Source organism: Diabrotica virgifera, chromosome 3, assembly GCF_917563875.1.
Source record: "Diabrotica virgifera virgifera chromosome 3, PGI_DIABVI_V3a".
Taxonomy (NCBI): Eukaryota; Metazoa; Arthropoda; class Insecta; order Coleoptera; family Chrysomelidae; genus Diabrotica; species Diabrotica virgifera.
Genome location: NC_065445.1, coordinates 99,177,965 through 99,196,464, shown reverse-complemented (window position 1 = coordinate 99,196,464; position 18,500 = coordinate 99,177,965). Strand labels below are relative to the sequence as shown.

The 18,500-nt window shown below is 32.5% G+C and overlaps 1 protein-coding gene across 1 annotated transcript in view; it reads left to right on the top strand.

Moving 5' to 3' along the window:
* Window positions 1-18,500, top strand: part of LOC114334669 (arrestin domain-containing protein 3-like) — a 121,129-nt gene that overhangs the window by 24,432 nt on the left and 78,197 nt on the right. Inside the window, exon 4 of the mRNA XM_050645327.1 lies at window positions 17,108-17,319. Coding sequence (XP_050501284.1) covers window positions 17,108-17,319 — 212 coding nt within the window. The remainder of the gene's footprint in view (window positions 1-17,107; window positions 17,320-18,500) is intronic.

The following is an 18,500-nucleotide window of genomic DNA, read 5'->3' as shown; positions in this document are numbered from 1 at the left end:
TGACGTGAAGGTAGTAGGTGCGTAGCGGCATCTGCTAAATGAAAGTCTAAGTTTTTCAACCTAAAAAATATTTATAAAATATTTTTAAAAGATATTTAATTGAAAAACTTTTTTGGACCATTTTCCTGGTGACACCTCCATGGCTTCTATAAACTGAAAGTCAGATGGATGCTGCATTGAAGACAAGAGGGAATTCTAAAAAGTTGCAATTCACAACCCCGTCTACAGCTTGGTAAAGTTCCAACGGAAAATGGACCTAGTTACTCTATGGGAGTAATACTAATATAAAATAAAAATGTATACTATTTTTATTCAGTTGCAATGCGAAGCCAAAACTGTCTTAATTTTTACTTAGGTTAGAGAGCGCGGCCAGCACTCTTATCGACGATTTCACCTCTTGTTAGAGGCTCCCTGTTTTTGAATTAAATTAATTGACGCAAAAAGAAGAATGTATGTAATTTATTTAACTCAAAATACATTTTATTGCTGTCAGAAAATAGAAAAAAAATGTTTATTTGGCAAATAAACATTGCTTTTCGCTTAAATTATGTTCAAACTGTCAAGACGTAGGTGGGAGGCTGTTTGTGATTAAATTTAAGCGAAAAGAAATGTTTATGTGTGAAATAAACATTTTTTTCTATTTTCTAACAGCAGTACAATGTATTTTGAGTTAAATAAATTACATACATTCTTCTTTTGGCGTCAATTAATTTAATTTAAAAAAATTTTTTGGTCACCCTGTATAAATAATGATATTAATGTTTATATTACGGAATAGAAAATTGAACACCCGTTCAAATGAGGTACCACACGACTCCTATTCCCATTAAAAAAAAACATCGATTACATCATTACGCTCTGATGGATGACGTTACTAGTATGAAATATATGCCAAAAAATTGCAATATAAAAATAAAATCTACCTGTTTCAGCATTTTCTTAAAATATAATAACTACATCCAAATATCGAGGTGGACTCTTTTCTTTGTCCCAGCCTTTATAATAGAAAATGTGTCACAGTGTACATCATGAAACTTTTATATTTATTAGACCGTTTGTTTATTTGAATTTTTAGTTGTTTTTTTTAGGTTTCTGATAAAAGTTCATCGTGATCAACGTCTGTATACACATTTGCATCGGCTTTATGTATACCTATCACTTGATTTCAATGAAATTTGTTACACTACTGTGGGGCTATTGTAATGTTTTAATATAAATAATTAACGATCTATACTCCGTCCCACCTTGACTTGTACAGGGAACATAGGCAATGAAGTCCTTATGAGAATTTTTAGCGCGGTGATGCCGATTTTATCAAAAGGAATTTGTAATCGAACATTAGAGAGAATAAATTACAACTGTTTTAGAAAGACAATCTACAATTTTAGAATTCGTATGCGTTTAAGTTTATTTGATATACCTACTATAGTTATTACGCATATGAATCCTAAAATTGTAGATTGCCTTTCTAAAACAGTTTTAATTTTTGATCTCTCTAATGTTCGATTACAAGTTCTTTTTGATAAAATCGGCATCACCGCGCTAAAACTCTCATAATGACTGCATTGCCTATGTTCCCTATGCTATAAAGTCAAGATGGGACGGAGTATAGTTTAAAAGCATTCAGAATGATTTTGGTGACCAGAGCTATATCAACATTTATTGTCTTTGTCGTGAAAAGTCACGGTCTGGAATTATTTCTACAACATCGGTCGTACTGTCTGCTTACTCATGCTATTTCATATCGAGAGGGCCCGATATTTGGTTTTTTTAAGCGAGCTTTACACTCTCGCGAAGTTACTCGACGAAGTACTAGGGAAAGTTGTCCGAAGTGCATGGCTACACACTCGTTTAACTTCGAGCAACACATTCTCGCGGGGAGAAACTAACTTCGAGTCCTTTGACTCGGTCGCAAAAACTGACACAGAATGGAAGTAGCCCGAGGCGAAGCGAAGTCGCATGAAGTACCTCTCTACATTCTCGTGCTCGCTGAACTTCGATCAATTTCGTGAGTAGTATACAGGGTGATTAGTCGGGTAAAGCTCAATAGATCCGCTATAGTAATAGATAGCAATAAAAGTTAATAACAAAAATTTTAGCCACCTTTGAGCTTCACATTACAAAATTAGTGAGAATGTTACAGGGTGTTCGATAACACAGTGGCAGACCAAACTTATGTTATTTTAAATGGAACACCCTATATTTTATTTTTAATTCGAAATCCTCTTAACTGCTCCATCACAAAAATATAAAGGTTTGTTATGTTATACAGGGTATTTACAAAGTTATAGTTATAACCGTTGATTGAGGTATTGAGATATCAATATTTCAATCAACGTTATAACCAATTTTATATGAAAATCGTAACAAGTTCAACTCCCTGTATAAATAAAAATAAGCAAAACAGCAATGGTTTATTAATGCCATATTTTTTTACGTATTGTCAAAATTTCCAAGAATGATTGGTACTGCTAATTTTCTTTATATCAAATACAGGGTGAGTCAAAACGCAAGTACATTATTTTCTCAGTAATTTTAAATGGAACACCCTGTATTTTATATCACTATTGAAAAGTACCATTACCGTACTTTAAATTTTAGAAAACATTCCCTATGTCTAAATTTATTAGTTTTCGAGATATTTTTATTTTTCAATGGACCAGTAGCTTGGCCACCCAAATCACCAGAATTTAATAAACTGGACTGATTTTTTTTTGGGTTAGGTTAATAATGAAGTTTATAAAATACCTCCAACAACAAGAGATGAGATGAAAAATAGAATACAAAGTGTATTTCGATGTGTTAATTTACAAATGCTTCGTAGAGTAAGTAGCTCATTCAATGATAGTTTTATGCGTGGTCATAGCCACCTTTACTTTACAAGCCATGAATAGAAAAAGGCAACGTCGCAATTGATGACGTCCGTAGTCTGACTTTCGGACTACCGCTTTCGAAACTACGATTTTAAAGTACAAATTCTGGTAAAATTTATAGTATTTTTTGAGTCGAACAAGAAAATATTATTAATTGGAAGTTTGTACAAAATAATATTAAAAGTAATTCCTTGTAAGTAACGTTTATTATACAAAAAAAAACCAATAACAAGAATATAAACGGGATTCATTTTTTTCGAATCCTAAGAAAACTAATAAGTATTTTTCAAAAATTTAAACGCAGAGTGAAAGATTACGTTAGGACCAAGGACCTGGAAACTTCTATGTTTATTTTAATAAGTTACAGGGGTGAAAACCTAAGAAAATTTAGTGTGATTTTTAGTTTCAAATATGTCATTAAAAAAAACTTTTTATTCATTCTAAGGGACTTTTGGCCCTCGGTAATAAAGTAATCTTTTATTCTGCGTTTCAATTTTTCAAAAATACTTATTAGTTTTCTCAGAATTCGAAAAAAATGATTACCTTTAAAATACAGGCGTCAAAATTTTTCATTTTGTTCCTTTCCCCTTAAAGTTTGTCGAACTTATTTAGAAACACCCTGAATTGATAAAGAACAAATCTAGTTGTTAAACATAAGCAAATTAATCAAAAAAACAGAATGTTAAGAAAACCGGAGTCTATAGTTGGGTTTTAATTTCAGTATTTTTTAAATGCCCGGTACACCATAAAAATTTAACTGTTTACCAACAATATTATTACAGAGGTATTGTTAAAGAATTAGGCTATAACATATTATAAAAATCACTTAAATCTGCCAACAGGTTTAGGAAATATGAGACATTAAAAATGACAACATTTTTAAGTGGACGGATTTCTATATGCACGCAAGTTTATATAAAAATATATTATATTGAACTAAAATCATCTTAATAACATACCTCTTAATGTTCTTTATAATTTGGAGCACGAAATATTGTAAAATGTTTCAGTTTCTCTGTAAATACAGTGAAAATTATTTAAAAACAAATGAGAACTGTCAGAATTAATCGGTCTACCAATAGATGTCGCCAAGTTTCAACTTCATGGCTTGTTAAGTAAAGGTGGCTATGGCGTGGTAAATATGTTATGATAGGAGGTAATCAAACATGATTTTTTTTGCAAAATGTATTACTGATAAATAATTTTTCGTTCTTTATTTGTTACATTGTTACATTTACATACAAAAGTAGTTTTTAATTGTCTTCACAAATTGTTGTATGTTGTGTTTGTGTTTTTTTGTAAAATTTATTACTAATTTTCTTTCTTTATTTGTTACATTTACATAAAAAAGTAGTTTTTAATTGTTTCAAAAATGTTGAATGTTTTGGTTGTGTGTGTGTTTTTTTTTTGTAAAATGTATTATTAATAAATTATTTTTATTTCTTTATTTGCTACATGATTACATTGATTACCGGATTAATAAATCAGTAATAGTCAATTGTCAATTCAGTCATGGCTTACTTAAAATTTAGATAAATTTAGACACCTAAAATAATTTGCTCTGAAAAATGAAAATATTTCGAAAACTAATAAATTTGGCCATAGGGCATGTTATATAAAAATTAAAGTACGGTAATGTTACTTTTCAATAATATAAAATACAGGGGATTCCATTTAACATTACTGAGAAAATAATGTATACTACATTCGCTCTCGCGAGATTTTTTTTGACACTGACGTTAGTAATTTCTTTTTTGAAAAATTCAGTTGTCAGAAGTGTCTGGAAATTACTACAAAACCAACGCACCTGCTCATATCCAATATTATTAATAGTAAACAGACATAAAAATAACATAAACCTTACGCCAATCAATATTTATTTATTTAAACCATTATAATGTATTGATAGCAAATGAGAAAATTATTTATTGTACAAAATAAAAATATTTTGTAGAAATAAACTTCACAAAATTTTATGAGATTAGTAGACACTCCCACTATTTCTAATAATTCTTCTTTTTTTAATGAAAGATTAAGTTGATTTGAGTTGATTTTAGCAGTTAATAGTGTGAGGTAGGAATTTTTGTGTTGTAGGTTTCCTATTCCGAATGTCTCAAAAAAAATCTCGCGAGAGCGAATGTAGATTACTTGCGTTTTGACTCACTAAATAATTCTTGAAAATTTTGACAATAAATAAAAAAATATGGCATTAATAAACCATTGCTGTTGCGCTTATTTTTATTTATACAGGGAGTTGAACTTGTTACGATTTTCATACAAAATTGGTTATAACTTTCTAAATACCCTGTATAACATAACAAGCCTTTATATTTTTGTGATGGAGAAGTTAACAGGATTTCGAATATAAAATAAAATATAGGGTGTTCCATTAAAAAAAACATAAGTTTGGTCTGCCACTGTGTTATCGAACAACCTGTAACATTCTAACTAATTTTGTAATGTGAAACTCAAAGTGGGCTAAAATTTTTGTTATTAACTTTTATTGCTATCTATTACTATAGCGGATCTATTGAGCTTTACCCCACTAATCAATCAACCCGTAGTGGGCGCTTTAAATTTAGCAGAATCTGGGCCCTGATTCTAAATCAAATTTCGACCAAAAACAAGTCGCTTTCAATATGGCGACTGTCGAAATTATTTGACACGGAGATGAATGAATGGCCAAAAGCGAGGTTAGGTTTAGTTTAGATGTGTTTTGTTTATTTCTTGCAAGGAAAACTAAATCAAAAGGTATTATAATATAGCTGGGTTTAATTGAAATTTGCTTGTTTTGAGGAATTAGATAGAATAGTATTAAATTAGAAATATAATAATTGAGAATGTCCACAACATGAATCATCAACTCAATGAAAGATGTGAGGTAATAATCTGGGAAAATTAGTAAAAAACAAGGAAAATTAATTACCAGCTATTTTATTGCTGGACATGCTGAAATCAAATCTTAAGATTTCCTATATTAGTAATATAGCTGTGCAAAGTCCACAGAAAGTGTGCTATTTTGTTTATAAACAAATTAGCGCTCCGAAATCGTTTTTTTTTATTATTGCTCTATAACTCCGAAAATTTTAACTTTAAACCAAAACACTCACATAAAAATTGACAGTAATTTAATTCTGCACATTGATAATTTATTCCAATTTCCTTCGACGGAAATTTTCTTCGGAAAATTCGGGTTTTCCAAACAAAATCTTTAATTTTCAACTAAAATTTGAGGGAAGTAATTATTTATCAATAATTAGGTAAATAATTTGGTGACAGTGACATAAATCTTTTTTGTTATGAGTGTCTTGAAGATATGAAAATTTGTATGTACAAAGAGGACCGGAATTAAAAGGTATCTAATGGTTCAAAGATTAAAATCCTGTTGTTTATAACTCTGTCGCAAATGCCGGTCAAATTTGACCGGTTATACCTGGAATCACTCCTCGCAATTCAATTTGTTTTTCTTCGAAAAGGACACAGAAGCCGTGCTCTTTTGAACAGTGTTAACTTAATTTAATTTAATCTAATATTTTCTGAGGGGTTCTATTTGTTTATAAGTCAAAAAATTGTTTCTTTATAACATTCCTGAGACCGCTCAAATGGTCCAATTTCAATCCTGTAAGGTACGTTGAATAGGTATAGTGCTTTTTTATATGAAAATCATAGTTATTCTGGTGTATCATAATCTTTCTGGTTATTATTTCGACCGAAATTTTTTAATTAACATTTTAATTATTGCTAAACTATTGGTTAGATTGTCGCCGGTCTCCTGATATACAGAGAGGGGCTAAATTATGGAATAAATTCATTTTCTCTAAAATGGACGATTTTAGAGAAAAATCCCGAAACAGGTCGATTTTTATTTTTAAATTAAATTTCTTGGCATATATTTCAAACTAGTGACGTCATCCATCCGAGCGTGATGACGTAATTATTTTTTTAAATAGAAATATGGGTTCGTGTTGTATCTCATTTACAAAGGCGTTCAATTCTCTATTCAGTATTATAAACATTAATATCAATATTTATACAGGGAGGCCAAAAAAAATTTTGAATTAAATTAATTGACGCAAGAAGAAGAATGCATGTAATTTATTTAACTCAAAATACATTCTATTGCTGTCAGAAAATAGAAAAAAATGTTTATTTTGCAAATAAACATTGCTTTTAGCTTAAATTAAAAGTTCAAACTGCCAATAGGTAGGAGGGAGGCTGTTTGTGATTTAATTTAAGCGAAAAGAAATGTTTATTTGTGAAATAAACCTTTTTTTCTATTTTCTGACAGCAGTACAATGTATTTTGAGTTAAATAAATTACATACATTCTTCTTTTTGCGCCAATTAATTTAATTCAAAATTTTTTTTTGGCAACCCTGTATAAATACCTAATGATATTAATGTTTATATTACTGAATAGAGAATTAAACGCCCTTTCAAATGACCTACCACACGACCCCTATTCCCATTAACAAAATTATCGATTACGTCATCACGCTCAGATGGATGACGTCACTAGTATGAAATATATGCCAAAAAATTGTAATTTAAAAATAAAAATCGACCTCTTTCGGGATTTTGCTCCAAAATCGTCCGTTTTAAAGAAATGAATTTATTCCATAATTTAGCCCCTCTGTATAATCTACTATAATAAATCTTTCATGTCTTCAATTATTTAATTATTGATAAATAATTAGGTACTTCCCTAAAATTTTAATTGAAAATGGCAGATTTTTTGGGAAAACTCGGATTTTCTGAGTAAAATTTTTGTTGAAGGAAATCGGAAAAAAAATAACTTTGTGCAGAACTAAATTACGGTGAATTTTTATTTGAGTGTTTTTGGCTCAAAGGAAAAATTATAGGAGATACAGACCACTAATTGAAAAAAAAAGAAGATTTAGGAGTGCTAATTTGTTTATAAATAAAATAACACACTTTCTGCGGACTTGTCATACCCCATATTACTAATATATGCAATCTTAAGATTCGATTTTAGCAATAAAATAGCTGGTAAATAATTTTTCCCAAAAATGGTATTATTTCGATAATTTTCCCAGACTATCAACAAAATCCAAGAAACCGAAGCGCCAACCCAAATTCTGAGCAGTCTCAACATGATAAGGTTAATATCCCCATCCCCAGTTGCTGTCATGGCGGTGTCGAAATGAAATTGCGACTGTCGAAATGAATTAGAATCAGGCCCCAGGATATAACTGTTGTTGTAATGTTAAGATGACATCTGGCAACAGTGTCTATGGACGGTTGTCAGCGGTCACGGGGCATGGCATCGCCCTTGGACGGGAAGGGGGTTCGATGTACGATGTGGAACAACAACAATGTTTATAACCTTGCTTATTCAATAAAGTTCTTTATTAACAATCTGGTAATCACTAATTACTACATGGTGTCAGGTGAAAAACATCAGAAACATAAAGAGGAAAGAATAGTGTTTTTGTGAACACAGGAAAAATAAAAACCACTTTGAGGTTAAGCTTTAAAGAAAAAAGGCCACGTGTAAAATAAAAGAACAAGAACATTTTTAGCAAATAACTTTTAGCAACTAACTAGTAGTAGTGAAAATAAGTAAGGTATTATGGCTTCTTTTAAACCACCAAATAACCTAAAATTCGATGAGGACATAGCAAAAAACTTTGAACAGTTCCATAATAGTTTAAAGTATTACATGAAGGCATCGGGATACGAAAAGAAAGATGACGAGACAAAAATAGCTATATTTTTAAACATAGCGGGAGAGGAGGCGCAGGTTGTATTTGAAACTTTCGAACTAGAGGATGATAAGAAAAAAATATATAAAGAAGTAATTCAAGCCTTTGAGAATCACTGCGCTCCTGTTAAAAATGAAACTTATGACAGATACAAGTTCTTCAACAGGCTACAAGGAGATAATGAAGACTTTGAACATTTTCTCACGGATATTAAAACTTTGGTAAAGCCGTGCAATTTTGGTACTCTTGGTCTTGAAAACAGCCTGTTGAAGGACAAGATTGTAATTGGAATTAAAAATAATGAGCTGCAAGAAAGACTATTAAGAACACCAAATTTGGATTTAAAAACAGCAGTAGAATATTGCAGGGCTGCACAAATGAGTAAGAAACAGTTAAAAGCACTTAATAATGAGAAAGCAATAGATGCAGTAATGAAGAAGGACTTCAGGAGAGAAAACAAGTTAAGAAATAAAAGTCAAGCAGTAGCAGTACAGAAGAAATGTCAATTTTGTGGCAGGATGCATAAGCCCAGAGAATGCCCAGCTTATGGGAAGATATGTGTTGTGTGCAAAAAGCAAAATCATTTTGCTAATGTCTGCAAATTTGGTCAGAGGAAAATGCATGAACTTCGGGAAGTGGAAAGTGATAGTGGTAGTGATATAGGTGACTACTTACAAATTGACTGTATAGAAGTAGATTCTGTAGAAAAACAAGAAGATAAATGCTGGATAGAGAGGGTAAGTGTGCATGATGTTGACATACCTTTTAAGCTAGATACCGGCAGTGAGGTTTCTATTTTGCCACATAAATATTTTTTAAAAATTGATGAAAGTAAAACCACTTTAGTAGATACTGATACTGTTCTAGTAGTGTATGATGGCAACAAAATAAGACCTCTTGGGACAGCAGTTTTGGACTGTAATGTTAAAGATAAGAAAACAGAAATTAAATTCATTATAGTTCAACAAAACAAACTGTACCTATTTTGGGCCTAAGGGATTGTGTTAGTTTAAACTTGATAAAAAGGGTAGATACCATATTCACAAGCAAAGAAAAGCTAGAAAACCTTTTTGCTAAAGATAAAGTAGTATTTGAGGGACTAGGTAACATAGGTAGCTATAGTATAAAGTTAAAAGAAGGAGCAGAGCCAGTAGTTAAGCCTCAGAGAAGAATTCCTGAGTCTATAAAACCTAAATTAAAAAAGGCTCTTGACAAATTAGAAAAGGAGAGCATTATACAAAAAGTGCAGGGACCTATTGAGTGGTGCCATAATTTAGTTATTGTGGAGAAACCTAATGGTAGTTTAAGGTTATGCCTTGATCCACAGTATCTAAATCAGGGCATCATAAGGGAGAGGTGTTTAATACCCTCTGCGGAGGAAATTTTTAGTAGATTGGCAGGAAAAAAATACTTTTCAGTCCTGGACATGAAGGATGGGTTTCTTCAAGTAGTGTTAGATGAAGATAGCAGTAAAATGTGTTGCTTTAGTACACCTCATGGTGTTTACAGATATTTACGAATGCCTTCCGGGTTGTCATCAGCTCCTGAGGTAATGCAGAATTTGAACTTTAATATTTTTGGGGACATAAATGGGATTGAAATTTATTTTGATGACCTAATAATTGCAGCAAATAGTATACAGGAACATGATATAATTTTTAAAAATGTCATTGATAGAGCTAAAAAGCATAATGTTAAATTTAATAAAAATAAATTGCAATACAGGGTAAACCAAGTAAAATTTTTAGGAGTCATAATTTCTGAATTTGGGATTAAATGTGATCCTGATCATGTAGAAAGTATATTAAAATTAGAAACACCTAAAAATGTAAAAACTTTGAAATCTTTTCTGGGAATGTGCAATTATTTAAGCAAATTCATACCACATTTTACTGAAAGTACAGCTCCTCTTCGAGAGCTTATTAAAAAAGAATATATGTGGAATTGGGGTAACAAGCAAGACAAAGCTTTTCTAGAATTAAAAAATAAATTAAGTAAAGCGCCTACTTTAAAAATATTTAACAAGGACCAGCCCATAATTTTACAAACGGACAGTTCTAAAGAAGGGGTGGGTGCTTGCCTCTTACAAGAGGGGCAACCAGTATCTTTTTATTCTAAAAGTCTTACAGAATCTCAGGTAAGATGGGCTCCTATTGAAAAGGAGTTGTATGCAGTTTGTTCTGGTGTTGAAAAATACCATCAATTCATTTATGGTTATAAAGTAACTATACAAACTGATCACAAGCCCCTAATTTCGATTGCAAAAAAGGACATAAATAAGGTAAGTTCTAGGTTGCAAAGAATGCTATTAAAATTATTAAAATATGACTTGACTTTTGAATATGTTCCGGGGCCAAAAATGTTTATGGCAGATTTTCTCTCAAGAAATTTTTTAAAAAACACAGCTTGCGAAGATAAAACCTTGTTAGAAGTAGTCCACTGTATGAGTGTTGACTCACACATTAGTGATAATCGCTTAGCTCAAATAAAGTTAGAAACAGCCAAGGACAAAAATCTTAAAACATTTCTAGACTGGTACAGTGTTGGTTTTCCTAAAAATAATACAAATATAGAGAGTCATGAACTTAAAAACCTATATAAACTAAGAGATAACATTACGGTCCAACATGGTATTCTTTATTTAGGTTTAAAAGTAATAGTCCCAAAAAGCTTAAGAAGGGAAATGCTAGACATCATACACACTGGCCATTATGGCATTAACAAATCTAAAAATAGAGCACAATCTGTACTATATTGGCCGGGCATGAGTAATGATATTGTTAAGGTGGTACAAAGTTGTTCCATTTGTGAAAAATTTAACATATCAAATTCAAAGGAACCTTTAATACCCCATCAAGTCCCAGACCTGCCCTTCAATAAAGTAGGGGTTGATTTATTTCAATTTGGCAATAAAGACTATTTAGTCCTAGTAGATTATTATAGCAGATGGCTAGAAATAAAGGAATTACGAAACAAAACTTCAGAAAGTGTAATTAGTGTTTTAAAAGAAATTTTTTCACTGTTCGGAATACCATCTGTTATGATATCTGACAATATGCCATTTAGTAGTTATAGGCTTAAGGTATTTGCTAAGGAGTGGGGGATAAATATAATAACATCAAGTCCAAGGTATCCTAAATCCAATGGGTTAGCGGAAAAGGGAGTGGGTATAGCCAAGAGACTGATGAAGAAATGTGCTGAAAATAATGAAGATGTAAACTTGGCTTTACTCGCTTATCGTAACACACCTATCACGGGTATGAATTATTCACCTTCCCAAATGCTAATGTCACGTGTGTTGCGCGATAAATTACCATGTAACACAAAGCTTCTAAAGCCTAAACTTTGTACAAATGTCAGTAAGCAAATACTAGCGTCTAAAGCTAATTCTAAACTAAGTTATGATCAGACTGCAATTTCTAGAAAAAAATTTGAAACAGGCAACAATGTCTTAGTTCAAGACGGTAGATCTAAGTTATGGTCGCCTGCCAAAATTGTTCAACCTTGTCAGGTTCCTAGGTCTTATGTAATACAAAAGTCTGATGGTCGGTTTTTGAGAAGAAACACTTTTCAGTTAAGAAAATCGCACAATGATGTTGTAGTTAATCCTAAGTGTGATGTTCCTCTTTTAGAAGGTATACCCAGGCCAAGTTTGCCTGTTAGTAACATTCACAATAATATTGCTAAGACTGTTCAACCTAGCAATAATGAAACAGGATCTCCTCCTACAAATAAGTTTGGACGAACTATTAGAAAACCTGCCTATCTGAAGGACTATTGCACTTAAATTAAGTATTATATTTTTAGTTTTATATGTTTCTATATTTTTGGAAAAAGGGAGATGTTGTAATGTTAAGATGACATCTGGCAACAGTGTCTATGGACGGTTGTCAGCGGTCACGGGACATGGCATCGCCCTTGGACGGGAAGGGGGTTCGATGTACGATGTGGAACAACAACAATGTTTATAACCTTGCTTATTCAATAAAGTTCTTTATTAACAATCTGGTAATCACTAATTACTACAACTGTATTGTAAAATTGTAGTAATAGACAAGGCGAAAACGGCGGGTTCGAAGGGAAAAATATTCCCATGAGATTTTTTTACATAATCACATTCGTGAGACATCCCAGAATAAGGTTCAAGAAGTCGCCCATGTGAAAAGTGGGCCAATTTTTTTTAACAATTTTTTTTTAATCAAATTGCAAGAATCAATATTTTTGGCCTGAACAATTTTTTCTTTAATTTTTTGGACCATTCTGGACAAAAAAGGTCTCTTATTATTTTTCTCTAAAGTTGATCTTTTTCTACTTATAAGCAATTTAAAATTGAAAAAAAAAACGAAAAATGGCGATTTTCAAGGCTTAATAACTCGGTTAGAAGTTATTATTATGAAAGTCAATATATGACTAAATCAAAGTTTAAAGCCCCCCCTACAAGATTCTGAAAAAATGTTTGTCATTATTTTATTACTAAGCTGTTATTTTTAAGTAATAATAATAAGCTCCATGCACGTGTGCGGGGCTGTAAATGCTGAGTGCGAGAGAGAAGCCATTCCAGCAGTCCAATTGTGCATCTTACTCGCACTCACATTTACAGCAGCGTGAATACGATATATCCACTCATTGTTATTAATTAGAAATAACAGCTTAGTAGTAAATTAATGACACAGATTTCTTCAGGATCATGTAGCGGCGACTTTAAACTTTGATTTAGTCACTTTCTGACTTTCAAAATAATAATTTTTGACCGAGTTATTAAATCTTAAAAATGGCCATTTTCGCGTTTTTCAAATTTTGACTTGCTTATAACTCGAAAAAGATCAACTTTAGAGAAAAATTATAAGAGACCTTTTTTGTACAGAATGGCCCAAAAAACCTAAAAAAAATAGTCCCGGCCAAAAATATCAATTTTTGCAATTTGATTAAAAAAAATTGTTAAAAAAAAATTGGCCCACTTTTCTCGTGGGCGACTTCTTGAACCTTATTCTGGGATGTCTCACGAATGTGATTATGCAAAAATATCTCATGGGAATATTTTTCCCAACGAACCCGCCGTTTCCGCCTTGTCTATAATAACTTAATGTCGTTTGGATAGATAAAAGATAACTGGAAATTTAGTATCTTATCCCAAAAATTAAAAGGTATCTAAGTTATGGTTACACATGACGTAAACATATACTATGTTGGTATCACCACAATTAGGTAATTTAACATCTAAATTTAGTCTTATAATACAATTGAGTTAATTACATAACTAGCCGAGTGAGAAGTACTGTAAATGAACAAATGTGCGAATGGTAGGTCCAAATTTAAACCTGTCTAAATATCAATCAATTTCTGTAAACATAATTCGAAATAAAAAGAATTGTGATTTAACTGCCCTAAAAACTTAAACAAAACAGCATGAATGAAATATACATATATATTGTACTGAGAATATCTAATGGTAGGGGAGCCCAAGCGGGGATTTTTGCAGTCACTCGAGCGCGTCAGATTAGCATATGGTGAGAAACCTGGTACCCTGCAGATGTACCTCTACTATATATTGGCTCTTAACACAGGGGAGTTCGTTAAGGGGGGCCCGAAAAAAAAAAATCTACCCTTAAAAAAACTCGAAATTGTCAGATTAAGATAAGGTAGGTTAAGTACATGCAAAAGAGTGTATATTTCAAAAATCTGACGATTTGAGCCGGGCGTAAGGAAATGGGTGAGTCCCAAAGTTTCACAAGAAAAAAGCGAATATTTCGCGAAATGAATGACAGATCGAAAAACTAAAAAATATATGCTCAATATTTTTTAAAAATCTATCGAATGATACTAAACACGACTTCTCACGGAGAGGGGTGGGGGTAAATTTAATATTTTAATTACGAATCCCGCGATATTTCGCGAAATGAAGATCAGATCGAAAAACTGTAAAATACACTTATTCAATATTTTTGAAAAATCTGTCGAAAGACACCAAATACGACCTCCCATGGATGTGGGGTGGGGAGTTACTTTAAAATCTTAAATAGGAACCCTCATTTTTTATTGCAGATTTGGATTCCTTACGTAAAAATAAGTAACTTTTATTCGAAACATTTTTTAGAATTATTGATAGATGTCGCCATAATCGGAAAAAACCATTGTTGGAAATGGAAAATTAAATTAAAAAATGGCAAGCGCCCACTAAAATGGAAAACTTTACTTAACTTTTTTGGTTTTAGGACCTACTCTTTACAACCCAATAGGTTCCCAAAGCGCTCGAGTGACTGCACATTTAGCATACTTTGCTGCCCTACCATAAATTAATCGAAAATAAAGCTAAGGAATAGGTACTGACTTATCAATGACAGAAAAACAACGGATATGGAATTAATTATACGTAATTTAAAGGAAACAACTCGTCGAGGGCGTAGGCTCAAAATTCCGCGCCAATGTGTTTTAAATGCATTAATTTTTTTTCGAATCCTGAAAAAATTAATAAATATCTTTGAAACATTTAAATGCAGAATGAAAGACTACATTATTACCGAGGGTCGAAAGTCCCTTAGAATAACCAAAAAGTTTCTTTTGAATGAGATATTTGAAAATTAAAGTTCACAATAAATTTTCTCTTTTTTTCGCCCCTGTAACTTTCGGGCCTCGGTAATAATGTATATGTAATCTTTCATTCTGTGTTTAAATTTTTCAAAAACATTAGTTTTATCTGGATTCGAAAAAAATGAATGCATTTAAAACACATTGGCGCGAAATTTTGCGCCAACGCCATATACACTTATACACGAGTTTGAATATCAAAGATAGCAATGCTCGAATAATATCTCAAGAGCGGCAAAGTTAAGATTGTATCGAACTGGGATCTTGATAAAAACTAACACAAGAGAATCCACACATTAATCAGACAGAAGATAACATTGAGAAAATACAATTTCATAGGAAAGAATGCTAGGGATTGAATACTGCAGAATAATTAAAAGAGGTCGCTGACAACAAACGAAAACAGCTATCCTAAAGTCTAGAAAACAAAAATGTCGCAGAGTTCTAGATCTTCTTCCTCCTCCTATTCTATCCATCTAGTGACACCTCCTATTCTATCCATCTCCGCGACAAAGTGGACACAGCATTATTAGTTTTCTTTGGTTGGGAATTTATTTTGCTCTTAACAGTTACTTTCCTCTGTTACTTTGCTCTCTTAACTATTTTCTTCCTTGGTGTGTTTGACGTGAGTCTTTCCAACTTAGGTGGTGGCCAAGCCAATCATTCACTCATACCCCGTATATACGTCGTATACGACTCATATGTCGTTTTTTATTATACGCCTTCTATACCAATAATTGTAATTAATTTTAATAATATAAGTAGAGATGTAACTACACACATATTCAAATATGTTTTACCCTGTTTATCTTTCTGAGTGTAAAGATGTAATGTTAAGTTAGTTGTATAACCAGGAACTGGATATGCACATATCGGTTACATCACATTACACATGCTGTTGGTGATTTCTGCTGGTTGATACCAATTAATATTGAATAGTTCCCTATATGTTATTACTAGTATAGTTCAAACTAAACCCTTCTTTCAGTGCGTCATAGTTTATAGTTTACCTTATTCTCTCTAACGCATTAAGTTGGAAGCGACAGAAAAAACGTCCAGAAACATCTAAAATGGCAGAAAAAAAAACGTTCGTGATTATTATACATAGACCTTAGAAAATTATGTATTCGTTGACGGGACGCTGCATACTAAAACGACTTCTTCTTATGAATGTATAATTGGTTGACATTTAGAATAAGCTAAATAGATAGCCAATCAATGATGCGAATAAAGATAATTTGACGCAAAAGTACTCGATCGTGACGGTACTTTCACAATGTCAACGGATAAAATACCAATTGTCATTCTAGGTTAGTATTTTCCGACATTGTGTACTGAAAATTTTATTTTATACTTATTTATTTTTTTACTTAAATATTTTGTATATTAATATTCTGGCAAATATTTATATAAATATAAATATTCTGACAACTGTCAGATTTAACTAAAATATCATACAATAGATCGCAACATTCTTAAAATCCTATATGACTTCAAAATTAATGACGCACTGACAGAAGGGTTCGGTTTGAACTTTACTATCTATTTAATTTCATTGATAACCGTTAAATATTGACTACTTATAGTAGGAAAAATGAAAAATTACCCATGAGCGATCATATCGCACACAAAGACACATCTTTTTTATGTACATACCAGAAAATAATGAAGTAGTACCAGTACTATAAGAACAGCTCATATAAGTATTACATGTACTTGCGTTGGCCAAATTTTTTTGTGACACGGTGACAGAAAAATACAGCGTGTTTTATATGTTCCTTCATGGGTAATCTTTAACTTTTCCTACTTTATATGTTTTTCAATTATATTCAATGTACATGACTTAAACTATTTACAATAGCCTTGCAGAATGTTTTAAAAATATATTTTAGTTAAAAATTATAATATGTAATACATTTTCAAGGTACATTGCAAGCTGGTCACTACGAATATGAGTTTTCTTTTACATTTCCAAGAAGTGGTATTCCCAACCCTTATAATGGCAATTATGGATACATTAGGTACTACATTAAAGCAAATGTTGATAAAGCATTCGCTTTTGACTACGAAGACGAGGTGACATTACATTTAATTGCACCAATAAATTTTAACGATATTCCGCATGAGTTACAGCTGGTAAGATGGTTTAATTTTCTTTATCTAAATTTAAAACGCTGTTTTCAAATTTTCATAAAAAATATAAAATATATGCAGAGCCCTAGAGTAAACCTTCCCCCTTTTGTATGTTTCTTCCTTTAAATCACGCTTAAGCGTGAGTGTTATACAGAATACTAATTTAAAAAACCCAAGGGTTTTGCAGACGGGCACCGTATACTCTAGCGCCGGGTCTGGTCGTATAATAAGTGACTTCGTGGTCTTACTAGGGCGGTCCGATAAGTACTTAGTCAAAAGAAAAACAAAAATTTAGAAAAAGAGACGATTTATTTCTGAACATAGTCTCCTTTTAGTTCGGTACGCTTGACCCAGCAATGCTCCAACTTCTTTAACCCCTATGAAGTTATAACGTTTTTTGGAGCTCTGCAAGGTATACTTTCGTGGCGGCGATGAACTCATCATTCGACTTAAATTTCTGGCGCCCGACTTTTTCATGTTTGGAAACAAAAAGAAGTAGTACAGGGACAAATCTGGAGAATACGTTGGATGGAACAGCAGTTTGTAACCCAGTTCGACCAATTTGCCCATGGCGATGGCGGAGGTGTGAGCCGGAGCGTTGTCATGGTGGAAGAGTATCTTTTCTTCCCCAATTGGGGCTGTTTTTTCTTAAATTCGGCGTCAAATCGGGCCAATAATGCGTCACAGTAAAGCCCTGTGATTGTTTTGTACTTTTCCAGGAAGTGGATATAACACCTTGTAAATCCCAGAAAATGGTGGTCATCACCTTTCCAGCCGATTGGACAGTCTTCGCCCTCCTCGCAGCACGTTCGCGGGGCGATGTCCACTGTATCGACTGTTCCTTGGTCTCTGGTATGTACTAGTGGAACCATGTTTCGTCGACGGTTATGAAACAACGTAGAAACTTCTTTTTATGCTGTTCCTGTTTATGCTTAAACAGCATCAGACGCTGCTCTGAATTGGTCTCATGGTTGTGTTTATTGTTCGGAATTAGAAAATGCGACAACTATCGCGCCGACAGCTTTTTTATGCCCAAGATTTGATGCAGGATATGACCAACGAGATCTTTTGAGATGCCTACTGTCTCAGCTACCTCACGCACCTTCAGTAGGCGGTCTGCCAAATAGTGCAGTCATTGAAGCGTAAAATAGGTTTTTACCTCCGAAATTTTTTACTATGAACTG